The 14,513-nt window shown below is 41.3% G+C and overlaps 1 protein-coding gene across 2 annotated transcripts in view; it reads left to right on the top strand.

The window, feature by feature from the left end:
• The window catches only part of CDH13 (cadherin 13), an 876,776-nt gene that overhangs the window by 401,976 nt on the left and 460,287 nt on the right, over positions 1 to 14,513 (top strand). For both annotated transcript variants that reach the window (XM_075008353.1, XM_075008351.1), the window contains exon 5: positions 6,935 to 7,087. In XM_075008353.1, coding sequence (XP_074864454.1) covers positions 6,935 to 7,087 — 153 coding nt within the window. The remainder of the gene's footprint in view (positions 1 to 6,934; positions 7,088 to 14,513) is intronic.

Genomic DNA, 14,513 nt, shown 5'->3' on the forward strand with positions numbered 1-14,513 from the left:
ACATACCCCCAGACTTCTGTTGCATATCCCTAAAGGTACACATACTAACGGTTGAGAAATGTTGTCCTAAAGTAATCTGAGGTCTTGAAACATGCGCTATTCAACCTGTTGAAATTACTGTACCCTTCCAGGAGTCAGATTTGTTTTACATACCACCAGGTTACACCTCACTTAAAACTACTTACTCACAAAAACATGCAAAAATATCACAGAAGACTACTATTGAAAACTTGCTGACTTTCTAATGAATTGGTATAGAAATATTTTACTTGCATTTCAGTGTAAGGCATATGAAGCAGGAGAAACAAGTCATTGTCTGAAAGAACTTTTAGACTGAACTGAAATTACTATTTTTTTGTAGCTTGTTGTAAAACTAGGCGAATATCTAGATGAGTTGATATACCCCTGGAAGATCTCAGTGTACCCACACTGAGAAACACTGGTGTAGAAAGGTTCTCAGATCGGGCTAATTCATAAATCTCTAGGGATGGTGATGGCACATGGTCAAAGCATGCATCCTTTTGTTCATTGATGGAAAGATTAGGAGCAAAGTATGCTAGATTATTATTATCTGTCTGGATGTCATTGCCAAAATTATATAATGCTGCTTTTGAATATAACAAATGATGGAAGAACAACTCTCTATGAAACATTTTGCACAAAATCAAACTGCTTTAGCCTCAAGATTTCATCCTGACAGAACATATGGAAAGTCTCTGCTGATCTATGTCTGCCTGTAGGTGGGTCTGGGTTTCTTTATAACAATGCAGGTAGCATAATACTCATTTGTTGTGTCCTGAATCTGCACTGAAACAAAGACATCATGCCTATGGATGGAAATACATGGGATTGATGTAGAAGGCTGTGAAACCTATTCATGAAAGGAAATCTCTTTTACTGCAGCTATTTAAACTTTGCTTGCAGCCAATATCTCAACACCATCTGAACTAGGGGGTCTGGTGGCCGAGTTATGTGGTTCCGGAACTACTGTTGTGAGACCTTTAACCCTATAGTATGGGTGGCATCTTGGAGCTCTTGACACATAGGAATGAAATTTTCTGACTTCTCCACAATCAGGGCACCATCATGTGCATGGCCTTGGCTGGTGAATGCCTTTTAACCAACCTGAATTCTGATGTGGGCAATAGCAAGTCCCAATATGCAGCTGATATTAAGACAGACTAGTGTCAGGGCGAGAATGCAAGGCTGCTGCATTCCAGAGATTGTGCAGAAACACCGTGAAAACCATGGAGCCACACTTACTCTCATTCAATACTAGTGTGCAGTTCTGTATAACAGATTTAGAATAGCATTGAGAGCTCCATCTCCTTTTAGTGAGACTCAAAGTGTGAGCCAGCAACTGAATCAAATTCTGCTTTAATTTCAGCATATGACCTGGTCCACTTCACACAGCTTAAAATCAAAAACATGCTAACCTGCCTTTATGAATTTGATTCTCCATCTGGATCTGGATAGGTGCTTGCTATAAAGTCATGCCCACTTAGATTTGCACACACATATGCAGCTTGATTGTAGCACTTAGCCTGTGAACTAGATCTTTATTTCAAACAATGTCTTCAATGCCAAACAAGTTCATAATTAGAGCAATGTAAATACAACTTTGGGAACAAGTTTGTCTTCATTTTTTATAGTTAAGTTAATTGCATTTATCCAAAATGTCTGAACTGATAATCGTAATATTGAACCAAGAGATACACAGTACATTCATATTTTGTGATGACATATAGAACAAAGGTTTTCCATTTTCAATTTATAGGCATATATTAGGACCTTCATATATCTCTAAAGTGGACTTCAATTTAAAAAGACATTTTTAGATGCATTATGGAATATGATCATTTGTGTCATGTTGTCCTTAATTTATTAGTTACAAAGAAAAATGTGTATAGTTGCCACTTTTTTTGTTAAGTAGCAAAAAGAAACAATACAAATTTTAAACCCAATAAGCCCGAAAAAGGAATGGCTAATCTTAGAATAAGTATTTTGTCCAATATACTTTGCCTTTTTTTATTAAGCACTTGCAAGTGTGAAATTAGAACACACTCTAATCACATGTGTCTCCTAATTAAAATTGACCCTTGAGGATGTGACGTTGAGTAGAGACTGGGAAACTAATTAAGCTTGCAAAAGTAAATGCAGTTTTAAAATTAAAATAACCAAGTTACAGTTTTCTGTGCAAAGTTCAAATGGACCTGTTTGTTTGCTCTCTGAGCACACTATCCTTTCTCAGACACAAATACAGAGAAGTGTTGACTAAGTCTTTCAACAAAACGCAATAAAATATTTATAGTCGATACAGATCTTCAAAGAAGGAAGAAAATACAGTGTTCCCCAATTCTTACCACAGTCCTGAGAAAACATTAACTTGACATTTACCGTCTTCTTTCATTCTGGGATTTTCACAATAGCTAGTTTGGCATCTGGGGTCAAATATTCATGTTGCAGGCCAATTTTTCATACTTTAATTGCAAGCGTATGGTGTTATGAGTTATCTTCAGGTGAAAGTTACATCAAACTATCAGCAAGGAAACTGATTAAATTACAGGTACAAATATTAGAATTTGGCCTGGTTGATTTACTGGGCAAGCATCCTGGTCAAGATGTTCAAAGCAGTTAATTTAGATGGCTTTCAAAATCTCATCCCACATATGGACACAACACTGGGAGCTGAGATGGAGCTTCTTGGAAGGATTGAAATGATGCATCTCTGAAATACAGATCACCAGTGTGAAGGATGTAGAAATTCAGGAAATATTTCATGTTAACTGCTGCTAAGTAATGACACTTCCATGGTCACTAACATGGAATAAATGTTGTTGATGGCAGAATTGCTGTAGTTGCAGAACTATAAAAATCTCTCCAGGGAGGAAGTGATGGTGGAGTTGCTTTTATCTCCCTTCTTAGAGAATGCTCTGATGTATTGCTGTGATAAGCCTGTAACAACTGAGGGATCACAATGTTGAAATGAGCTCAGCTGGACTGGGGACACAGTTTGCTGAAAAACATGTTTGTTTGTCCAAGAGGCAGCTTTTACTAACCCAGGTACATTCCATTTTCCACACAGGGCTAGGAGTCCCTCATGATCTCAAGCACTCTGAAGTGTCTTTCCCTTTGTCCTGTATAAGGCACCTCTTATGGATCCTTCATAATAATAGTACCTGACCTAGCAGGCTTTAATGTATTTATTCTCACCACACCTGTGTGAGGAAGGGATGCTCTTATCCCTGTTTTACATATGGAGAATTGAGGCAGGAGAAGCCAAGTGTGGTTCCCAAGGTCACATAGGAAGTCTGTTGCTAAGTTAGGAATAGAATGCAGCTCTTCCTCTAGTCCTCTAATCATTGGACCATCTTTCCTCTTCTGGCTAATTACACTGCCTGGTCAATACCTTGTCTTAAGGACTGAAATTCCCTCTAAACATGAAAACGATACAGAACCAGAGTTAACAGGCATGTTTTAGGTCTTCTGTGTACGGCGGGTTTTGGGATTTCAGAGCCAGCTGAACAAGTATTAGCTTAGCATTATTAATATGTAAATTACTCACTGAGATCTGGATCCCCTACATGATTTTGGGAATTCTTAAATCCCACTGAAATTAATGGCTGCTGAGGGTGACTAGCACTTCATGAGAGGAACTCAGCAGCTTGCCAGACCTGGCTTTGTGTGGTAGTTCTTAAGTGATTGGTAAGAGAGTTTTTAATTTTTGGAGTGTGATACATGCTGTGTTGCTATTATGCACAAATAATGTTTGTACTCATAAATGCCAAGAACTAGTAGGTAATGTAGGAGACTAACAATCAAGAGATCTGGCACCGAGTCACAGTTTTCCACATGGAGGGCCAAAATCCAGACCTCCTAAATCCATATTCAGGCTCTTGGGGTAAGTGGCCCATTCTTAATTGCAAGCACTCAATGCTTCTGTAAATCAAACCACTTATTTAAGAGAACCCAGATTGAAAATTATAGCCTTAACTTTACTGTGCCTCAGTTTCTCCACCTATGCAGCAGGACTAGCAATACCCACCTTTGTAATATACTTTGAGATCTTGGCATGAATGGTGCTATTGAAGACACTAGTGTTACACTTGGCCTACACTGGTCAGGTATATCTACTGTAGGTACACAATTCTAGCGGTAATTGCGTAACTAGAATCGACTTGTCTGTAGTGAACTTATACAGCTGCCTTCACAGGGGGAAATTCATGGGAGAAACTCTGCCATCGACCTCCCTTACTCTTTGTGATATTGAGGAGTGCACGGTCGACCGCTGACTTCAGATGGTTCAATTTCGTGCATCTCTACCAGGCATGTGAAATCGAACTCTGAAAGGTCAACCCTAACTGGGTTGATCTTCCACATAGTCTAGACGTACACTCATTAACAAATGCCTGAGAAGAGATGTTACAAAATCATCCTGTTTTTTCGTCCTTATTTCTTGCTGAAGTACTGAAACATATGGCAAATTAAATCTTATTTTTATTAAAGTTTTCATCTGTACTGCGCTTAGTGTGAACTGGGAAATGCACTTCCTTTGATTTATGGAGGCTTTGTAGGAGCATCTTAATTAGAAGATGTTAATGTTCCTGTTGTATTCCTGGGAGCATGTAGTAGCTCCCTCTTGTGGCTAATTAAACATTTAAAACCTCAAACTTTATAAAAAATGACTTTTTTTGAAGTCCTATTGCTGCCAGTCCCAAACAATAGCAATTATGCAAAACTGATACTTCAGGCTTCTGTATGTTCCAGGCTTCTCATCGCTGCATTGAGGATGAGACTCTGAGATATCCTCTGATGTTCTGTTACTTCTCACTTCTTGTTTACTGCTGCACACTCTGAGAACCACAAGATTATGTGGGCAGTTTGATCCCTAGTCTTGTCGGCAGGTATCGATGGTGTGCTCTAGAATGGACTATGGGTCTGAATGGGCAGAAAGGCAGAGAAGAGACTTTCTGGTCTTATAGGTTTCAGTGAACGCTGCATGTGTAGACCTGATGGCCGAATCAGACCCCAAAAGAGAGGGTATAGAGACCAGAAGACCAGCAACAATCCTGATCCCAGGCAAAGCTAACCTGATTTTAGGCCCAATATAAAACTGCCTGACCTTTGCCATACAGATGGTTAACTTTAGGAAGTGGAGTGGATCCCACCATGTCTCGGATCCATGCTGAAACCAAGCAAGTTTTGTCTGATTGTTGATTGGCTGGGGAGATATACATGGGCCTCTCCTGACTCTGTTGTCCTTTGGCATATTCAGAATTGGATGGTGGTAGTGGGGAATCCTTTTGTTATCCTGAGAAGGGTCAGAGAAGAGGTTAGAACAGATTTATTACACTGAAATTCTGCACTACCTCCTTGCAGAGTTTTGTCCCATGGCCCTTTTTCTTTAGATTACAATTTTAAAAAGGAATGCTTACATAGTTTAGACAAAAATTATACTGCCCAATAACCTGCAAGCTGTCAGTGCTGAACCCACAGTAAAGGGCAACAAACAATATTCATTTCCTCAGGGACATTATTAAACAACCTGCTCACTTATTACCTCCAAAGGGAGTGGATCCAGAATTTTACATATTTGCTTTAGGTTTTTGGTTTTTTTTTTTAACTTTTTACTGAGCGATGATTCAGACCAGCATAGAAATATTGGACTTAGTATTTCTGTGGAAACATAAATGAAATGTTAGGGAAAAAAATAACGTGGAAAGAGCAATAAGAAAGAATGATTTGGCAAGATTGTCAGCCTGACAGGGCAAGATTAGTTTCTAATCCTTTTATATTCTGGTGTGTAAATACAAGTTTGCAAAGCATCTAGCTTGCAGGAAGCTTCATATAGTTCTAGGATTTTCCACATACTGTTGCCACTAATATGGAACATGCCTGGAAAAAAAGAATTCTTAGACATTCTGTCTGATGGAGAGAAAAAGGGCTGCAAGTCAAGAATAGACACATGAAAAGAACAGGAATGCCATCTGTCTAGCTAAGTGATGTCCTGGGCAGTGTAAACAACTATTTCATTTGGAGGGTTTTCCTTGGTTTAAAACTGGGGATGGGTGTGCATGAAACAGTGTCAGTCTCACTTTAAATGGTTTTGAAAGGAATTAAGAATCACTGTGTGGTAGGCTGTTGCTTCTGGTATTTTTTAAAACTATTTACAGTGGACTCATGTCTCCAAATTTTGTCCCACTCACATGGAATATGTCTATTTTTTTTCAGTTAAATGAAAAATCAAATCAAAACAACCTCTGGCTGGCGGGCGAGTACTGAAGTGGGTGGGATAGCCAGGCTAATAGTTGTTTGGCTAATTGGAGTTCCTCTTTTGGGGGCGGGTGGATAGACTAGACTGGTAACTAAGGCTATATTTACACTGTGCCCTTACCTCGAAATAAGGTACATAGTTTGTGCTATGAAAATTGTGTATCCTATTTTGAGTCAATTTCAAAATAGGTTATTTTGGGGTTTGGCACTGCTATGGAGCACCGAATTTCAAAGTACTGTGCTATTTCAAGGCATTCCTTTCTCCTCCCTTGCAACAAGGGGTAGAGGGATGCCAAAATAGCATGCCCAGTATTTCAAAAATATTTTGAAATACTGGGTCTTTTTCCTAGTTACGAAGTTACTATTTCAGTATTCTGAGGAATCCCAAAATAACTCCATAGTGTAAACGTAGCCTAACTGACTGTTGACTGACTCATCTTATACACATCAAGGCTCTTTTCACAGTTAGATATTAAAATGTCATTCTGTTTTCTGAATGATTTAAGGCATGGTTTTGTGTCTGTCTTTAAATGTCAAGAAATTTATTTTATAGTTTTACATTAGGGTAAGACTTAAAGTTGTTTCTCTTGAACTGCTACACTTGTAAAAGTTTTGATCAGTTCAGTCAAGCTGGTCCTAACCTGTTATGTCCACTGAACAGGTTATCAACAGCGATGGAGCAGAGGGATCAAGGTTTCGACTTTCTGGAAAGGGAGTGGATCAAGAGCCAAAAGGAGCATTCAAAATCAATGAGAACACTGGGGAAGTCTTGGTGACACGGTCCCTCGATAGAGAAGCAATTCCCACTTACCAAGTGAGTATTCTTAGTATTATGGCCTATATCTCTGTCTTGACAAGGTATCTTTTCCCTGTAGTTCAGGTTTGCTGCTTTTTGGGATTACTGCAAGTTTGAAATTTGGATTATTACTGTTTGCTACTATTTCTATAAAAATTTTCAGACTGTGAATACTTGCATGTTCAGTTTCTGAAGACACTTTCCTACCCACCACATGCATGCAAAGGACATGCATTTAGTGCCTCTAAATTATAGGGGATCCAGATTCCCAAAGCTGGCTTTTTCGTTCCTCTTCCTGAGCTGTGAGTCAGACCAGCACATAAATACTTGTGTTTTGTTTATGTAAAGTCTGTCTTTTGTCTCTCCTAGAGACAGTTTGTGAAAACTGTGCATGACATTGATTTGCGAATGCAACATTCTGCTTGGACAAAAAGAGGTCTCCGTTGAGAATATCGAGAACATTAAATAATCCTTTGTTTTGCAACTTTCTTTCCAATTAAACTTTCTTTGTGCTACATAGAATAATTTCAGTTGTCTGCTTCTTATTTTCTCAAGATGTCCATCGAAAACTATATTATGCAGCTCTACTTTGTAATCAAGAAGCTCTCTCTAGTGGACTATGAAAAATATTGTTAATATTTGTTTGGTGTATAGAATTCTTCAGAATATGTTGTTATACTTTTTCTTGTTCAAGTAGTTCATTGGGTATATGCTCACCTTGTGCACCAGTGCTAGAGATTTGTCATAGATGTACACACAGGGACAGGCACACGTACAGTCTGGCTTTCCTCGGTGCTCTGAGCCGACACTCATTGGAGCCATCTTGCCTACACTACTTTCCCTTGTTAGGGTCAGAGGTCAGAGCATGTATTGTGCTTTACAGCCCTCATGTCTCTATGACCATTTAATTAGTATATTATTAACTAGTTACTGAGGGACTTTCCTCATCCTACCTTGAAGCAACTGTCTACCTCAGTGATACAAGACCAGCCTCAAGGGAGTCCTGCTTTGTCTCTTTGTCTCGTTCTCATCTCTGGGTGAGGCTCTGGCACTGGGTTAGTTTAAGGCTTACCAAGTGTTCCCAAATCATGGCCGCATCTTTTGGCATTCAGATGCAGCTGGTGGGGTAGAATTTGCACCTGGTGATTGCTGGAAAAGAAGCCACTCTTAGCAATAAGGTGATAAACCAGCACGTCAAGTTGTCCTGGCAAAAATCCATCATCTGTTACACCTCTGGCAATGCTCACAGAGCATAAATGAGAGAATTTTGAACAGATCTTTCAGCACTTTATAGTTTGTTATACACTAGCTGTTGCACACTAGCGTTGTTTGGCAGAAAGGTTAATTCACCTATCAGATTGCAACTTTGCATAGCCAATTGCCCAGCGATGCACTATCAGAATTTTTAACAACTACGTGAGGACTCCAGGGTGAGTTGCAGTCCCCATTGTTGGTCACTCTGTCAAGCTTTGTGGGCTTTCCTGGTTGCTGCCTGCTCAGTTGTAAGTGTCATGGTGTTTGTTGTCACCATGTGGCACTGCCATAGCTGCAGTGTAGTGATACTGCAGACCATTTGAGGCAACGTGTTGTTCTCCTTCTAGACACATGAGGCACTACATACACTGAAAAACTCTAGGGCAGTAAAAAAGTCACTGTCATTAGTCACAAGCCCCAAAAGGTGAGGATTTCATCCTTGCTTACAGCCATGACAGTTGTACCGCCTCTCTAGAAAGTTGGACCAAGTCCAGGCACATGGGGACCAATACGGAGGTTCCCCCCATCTTCATCCTCAATCATTTAATCTGAACAGCTACAGGACTCAAGCTGTACTGTTTGACCTCTCCCTTGAGAACAGCATACTATGAACTCAAATCTTCTGGACTTTTCCCTCCCTTTGGGTACATCTTGTTTCATTTCTTAAGTGTGTGGGAAACCATCATCACAGACAAGGAGGTCTGGAGCACACTGAAATGGAGATGTACCTGACAGCTTCTTTCTCTCTCCCCTTTCCACTCTACTCCACTTATCCCTGTTCATAGACCCATCTCATAAGTCTGCACTAGGACAGAAATACATGCTCTGTGTTCTTCAGGAGCTATAGTGGAAGTTTCTCATTAGTACTGGGGCAGAAGCTGATATGCCTGTTACTGTCTAACACCAAAGCAATAGAGAGGCTCAGGCTCATTGTAGAATTTCAGAATGTGAACATCATCTAAGGATTAAAGTTCCCATGCTTTCCTGTGAGACCATTGTGTATCATTTAAAAGCTATCCCTAGACCTCAACAAGGAACTGTCCCAGGATCTGGGAGCACATGGTGGCTTGTATGATGTTACTCAGCCCTCCCTCTCCATCTTTTCTCAGATCAAGTGCATCGTCTGGACAAGTTAGTGTGTATGCCAGCAAAGGTTTTGTTGTGCATGGTGGGTGAACCAAGACAATGCCCACAGGGTCACTGATTCTCCCAGCAGTGTCCTTGAGGACATCTGCTTCTGCTATCGAGTGGGAATGTTATTTGGGTTATCAGCAAGCTCAGGACCTGTGGTCCACTCATGAGGGCAAATTACACCTAACTCTTCTTGAGTGGTGTGTGCTAACCAGAGTATCTCAGCAGTTCCCTTCACACATCCAAGGTAGGAGCATGAAAGTGCTCACCACTGACACCACAGCAGAATGTTATGTGAATGAGCAGCAGGAATACCAGGTCAGATGGGCTGTGTCAGGAAGCAGACAGGAGGTGGAATTTCTGCATACCTAATGAGTTCATTCTCAAAGCAATGCACCTGCCAGGAGTTCAGGATGGCCTGGCAGATGGCCAGAGCAGATTATTCAGCTTGGCTGGTGAATGGTATGGCTGTTCTAAGATCATAGCTTTGGGTAGGGGGAGTTTCTGCAGTGGATGCATTCTCAATTCAGTAGAAGGTGTTACTGTACAAACTGTTTTCTCTCATCCTTTAGTAGCTCCTCCTGTTCACCACCCCGCTGTGAAGTTATTCAGCATAGCTAGGGTGATCATCCTTCCTGTATTAGCTGGGACGGTCCCGTATTTGGAATGCCAAAAAGGCATCCCTGCTAATTTTCTAAAAGGGACTAATTGTCCCATATTTGGGCCCTACGCCTGTCTGACCTTTTCTGCCAGCTGAGCCTTGGAGGAGCATGGGTGGCTGCCATGTCCTTGCCGCTTCTCTGAGGCTCGGGGGAGAGCTGGCAGCTGCTGCTTCCCCAGGGCTCCTGGGGAGCACTGGGGACTGCTACTTCCCTGGGCTCCCTGAGAACAATGGTGGCTGCTGCTTCCCCGGGGCTTGGGGAAGGCCAGTGGCTGCCACCTCCTTTCTGGCTCCCCAGGGCTTGGTGGAGCTGGGAGGAGCCACCCCTTCACCCCATATCTCCCTCTCCCATATTTGGGACAGGGAGATATGGTCGCCCTATGCATAGGGAAGCATTGTGATTTCTTTCACAGCTGGGGGAGACTAGGCCTGAGGCTCCTTGGTATACTCTGAGTTGTGTATTAATGTGTGTATACCTCACACCAGACCCACTCAGACAAACCACCAGTAACAGACTTTATTCTGTTGAAAAAAAAAAAAAAAAGCCCACAAAACAGGATCACAGTTCAGCAGGCCCTCTTCTCTGCCTGCAGCCTGCATGCTGCTTCAGCTCCTTCTCTGCTGGGATCTTGGGTCAGGCAGAGGGTACAGTTCTCCCAGCAGGCTGCAGTTTGTAGTCCACAACTTGTAGTTCCCATGGCTGCTGCTGAAATGCACTGGTCCTTGGGCTACACTTTGACAAACATGTTCATAAACAGCCTTGGGCAGTGTTCCCTCTAATTTTTCCCATCCCATCCCTGTGTGGAATGAGCTTTGTGTGCCAGCACATCAGAAAATGTCTGTGGTGCTGGTGGTAGGCCTGAGGGATTAGGAGCATGAAGAGGGCTCAGGACGAGGGAAAGGTGTTGGCATGCAGAGGTGTGTGGACACTGGGGTGAGGCAAGGGATGAAGGGTTTGAGGTAGAGGCTGCCCGGGATCTATGTTGTGGAGAAAGGACTCCCCCCAGCTCTTGCTCCCTGCTGCAACAGCTTGGTTGAGGGGTGAGGAAAAGTACCTTCTTCCCTCTCTCCTGCCAGCCACAGCAGGTCCATGCAAGGGTGGGTTGTGTCAGAGAGGAGGGTGTTTCTTCCTTTGCTGTGGAAAGAAGCCTCTCTCCCATTGCAGCCCTATGCACCCACATGGCATTTAATAGGCTGCAATGTAGCCATGCAGTTTAGAGGGAACTTAAGCCTTAGTTAGTCTATCCCTACCTATCAGGGTCCAACTCCTCTTTGTGACCTGGATTTAGTTTTACAGGTACTTACAGGACTTCCATGCCAGCACTTAGCTTCTTGTTGTCTGTAGTCTTTTTAGTAGCCATCATTTCTGTGGAGAGAGCGATGGAATTGCATACTCTTGTAAGTGATCCTCCACATATGATATCCTACAAGGACAAGGTGCTGTTTAGGTTACATCCTATTTTTCTTTCTAAAGCAAAATCTGATTTTCACCTCAATCATGCAATATTCTTACTTGCCCCTTCCCCACCCCATAATACATGCTTCACAATTCAGATGTGCACCAAGAAATGGCCTGTTATGTGATGAGAACAAAACTTCAGGGTTTTTTTTTGTTGTTTTTTTGTTTTTTTGACAGCTCTCTGTGCCCTATGGAGAACGAAGGGGAGTTCTCTAAACAGATTGCCAAGTGCTGCCCTGCTAATGATAGTATAGCACCTGTAAAGTTATCAATTCAGTCAGCAAAGGATGTGTTCAACCTCCGCTGCATTTGTAGGAAGTATTTATATTGCTGACATTTGTAGAGCAGTGATGTGGCCTTCAATGGGAATGTTGGCTTGTTAGTATGCAATTACTACAGCACCAAGGGAAGATATGAATGTGTTGAAAAAAGTTCTACAGTCCCTTTTCTGGGACATTTAGCCTCACCTCCACTGGTAACAGCTTGAGAGTCACTTAGAGTACAATGAACATATGCAATTGTCTGAGTAAGAAGAACCAGTTACTCACCTTCTGGTAACTATTGTTCCTTGAGATTTGTTGCATATGTTCATTATGAGTTGCATATGTTCAGCTTCTTCCCCAAAGCACTAGAGTCTCTCGTCTATGTTTCGGTATGAAGGATGAGCAGAGAGTCTCCACCATTTCTAGAGAGAACAGGTACAAGAAGGTGAGAAATCTTTTGACAGAAAAGACTCTGAAGAAATTAAGAATCTTCAGCTGGTCCACAGTTTTCCCTGCAGATATTCATAAAAATGACTTATTTAAAGAAAGTTAACAACTTTACAGCAATTCTTTGTTATACATAGATAGACCACATGGGATCTGTCACATGCTCTCTCCACCACTTTGATGGTGCACTTGGTGGTATTAATACAGATTGACAGGTGGAATCAAAACCTCAAGAAGCAACTTGATTTGCACGTTGCTGCTTCTTCTTGCAGGCCTGTGCACTTGCCATCTGTGGCCTCATCCAGTGTGAAAATCTCATTGTTCCAAAAGCATGATGTACACATTCTGTGTTGGCAGGTCTGGTCATTACCATCAAGCTGTTACACTCTTGTTTCCCAATGTGTTGTGATCAATACCTGTGGTTTAGAATTTTTCCCTATCGCTCATCATTGGGAAGGGACTTCCCAATCATATAAATATCCATATTTGCTGAGTAGCGTGGCTTTAAATGCACCATGTTGTGGTTTCTGCCAGTTAAATGTCACATGATGGTTTCCTGGTTCACAGTTGGGGTTACTATTCAGATTTATCCTAAGCAGTCATAGGGGACTTATGGTTAGCAAACAAACAAAAAAACCCACAAAAAAAAACAACCTTCAATTTCACATTGTGACTCTGTTTCTCATCTTCTTTTTGCAGCTGTTCTTTTTTCTCTTCTTTTTTCCCTTTGCTGGGTTACCTTCTTCCACTCAGCTCCTTCAGAATAAACCCTGAATATTTTTTTTCAGCTGGAAAATCATAGCAGTCTTTTCAGCCTAGTACATTTAAAATCAAACCTCAGATTCTGTGCCTATGTGATCTGGTGGGGCATATGTTAAATTACAGCCACACTTTATTTCCCTAGAAGAGTAATGCAAATCACATAAAAATAATGCAGAGTAGTAGATTACCCAGAGCAATGCAAATGTTTATTTTAATGGACTGTAGCGCTTTCTATGTGACCTGTTATAAAACTCTTCTGCTCAGCATGCTCATCGAAGTCCTGTTGTGCAAACTGTAGCTGAAAAGTTCTGTAGGATAGCACTTAACTTGATTAGTCAGTCTGGAAAAAAAAACAAAAAACGACGAGTTGGTTTCAGTGTAGATGAATCACTGTATCAGGAAGACAGTCAGATTGTTTTTATTTTTTTCTGTGACTTGCTTGGTTCACTAAAAGATGAATGGCTTGAAAGATTTGTAGCTGGGCTTTTTCTGTATTATTTCAAAAAAGTACATTGTGCCTAGAAAATGAGAGGTAGTTTCCATGGAAAGAAAGTAAAATATTTTTATATAATATGTATATGGAAATACACATCTCATAGAGCTGAAAGGGACTTTGGGAGGTCATCAAATCCAGTCCCCTGCCCTCTTGGCAGGGCCAAGCAGAGGACCAAGTGGCAAGGCCCACTATCTGACAGATTTAAAAAAAAAACAAAAACTATTTGCCCCAGACCCCTAAATGGCCCCCTCAAGGACTGAGTTCACAACCTCAGGCTTAGGAAGCCTATGTTCAAAACACTGAGCTAACCATGTCCCCATCAGATGTTCTGCAGGATAGCAGATTAAAATGGTGCAGTAAAGATAAGGCTGTGCAAGAGGTGTGTATCACTATGTGCCATACACACGTACATGAGAAGAGTTAAAGAGGAATTTCATAGGTCTTAGGATCATGCCCTTTTTTCCCTTCTTTATAATGTATAAAAATAGTTTTCTTTTGCTTATTTTAAGCCCTGAAATTGAGGTTTTCTCCATTTTGTGGTTTCTATAAGATTCTAAGGATTACTGAAAATGCTGTCTGATATTCATGCAAGAAGAATCTGATTAACAAAGAAGGGTAATGAATTAAATGTACCCTGATCAATGTTCCCTCTATTTTTTCCATCCACAAGCAGAATAAATTGTGTTATGTGCATCAAGGTTCATACTGATAAGCACCAAAAGTAGCAACAGTTGCTGCTGGCTGGGGGCAGCTGGGGGCACTCTGTTAATCAGCTGGGTGGCAGTTAAATTTCTCCCACCCAAGCACTCAGCTTACAGGGAACTCTGTGGTCTTGATCCTTTAAGCATGCATTTAGAAAATGCTCTGTTCTTCTATCTGAGATTTTCAGTGAGTCATCAGGCACAGACAAGAAGAGGATAGGAATTGCTACTCCTAATATTTCTAACAATCAGTATGTTTCCCTTCTCCTT

Source organism: Carettochelys insculpta, chromosome 14, assembly GCF_033958435.1.
Source record: "Carettochelys insculpta isolate YL-2023 chromosome 14, ASM3395843v1, whole genome shotgun sequence".
Taxonomy (NCBI): Eukaryota; Metazoa; Chordata; order Testudines; family Carettochelyidae; genus Carettochelys; species Carettochelys insculpta.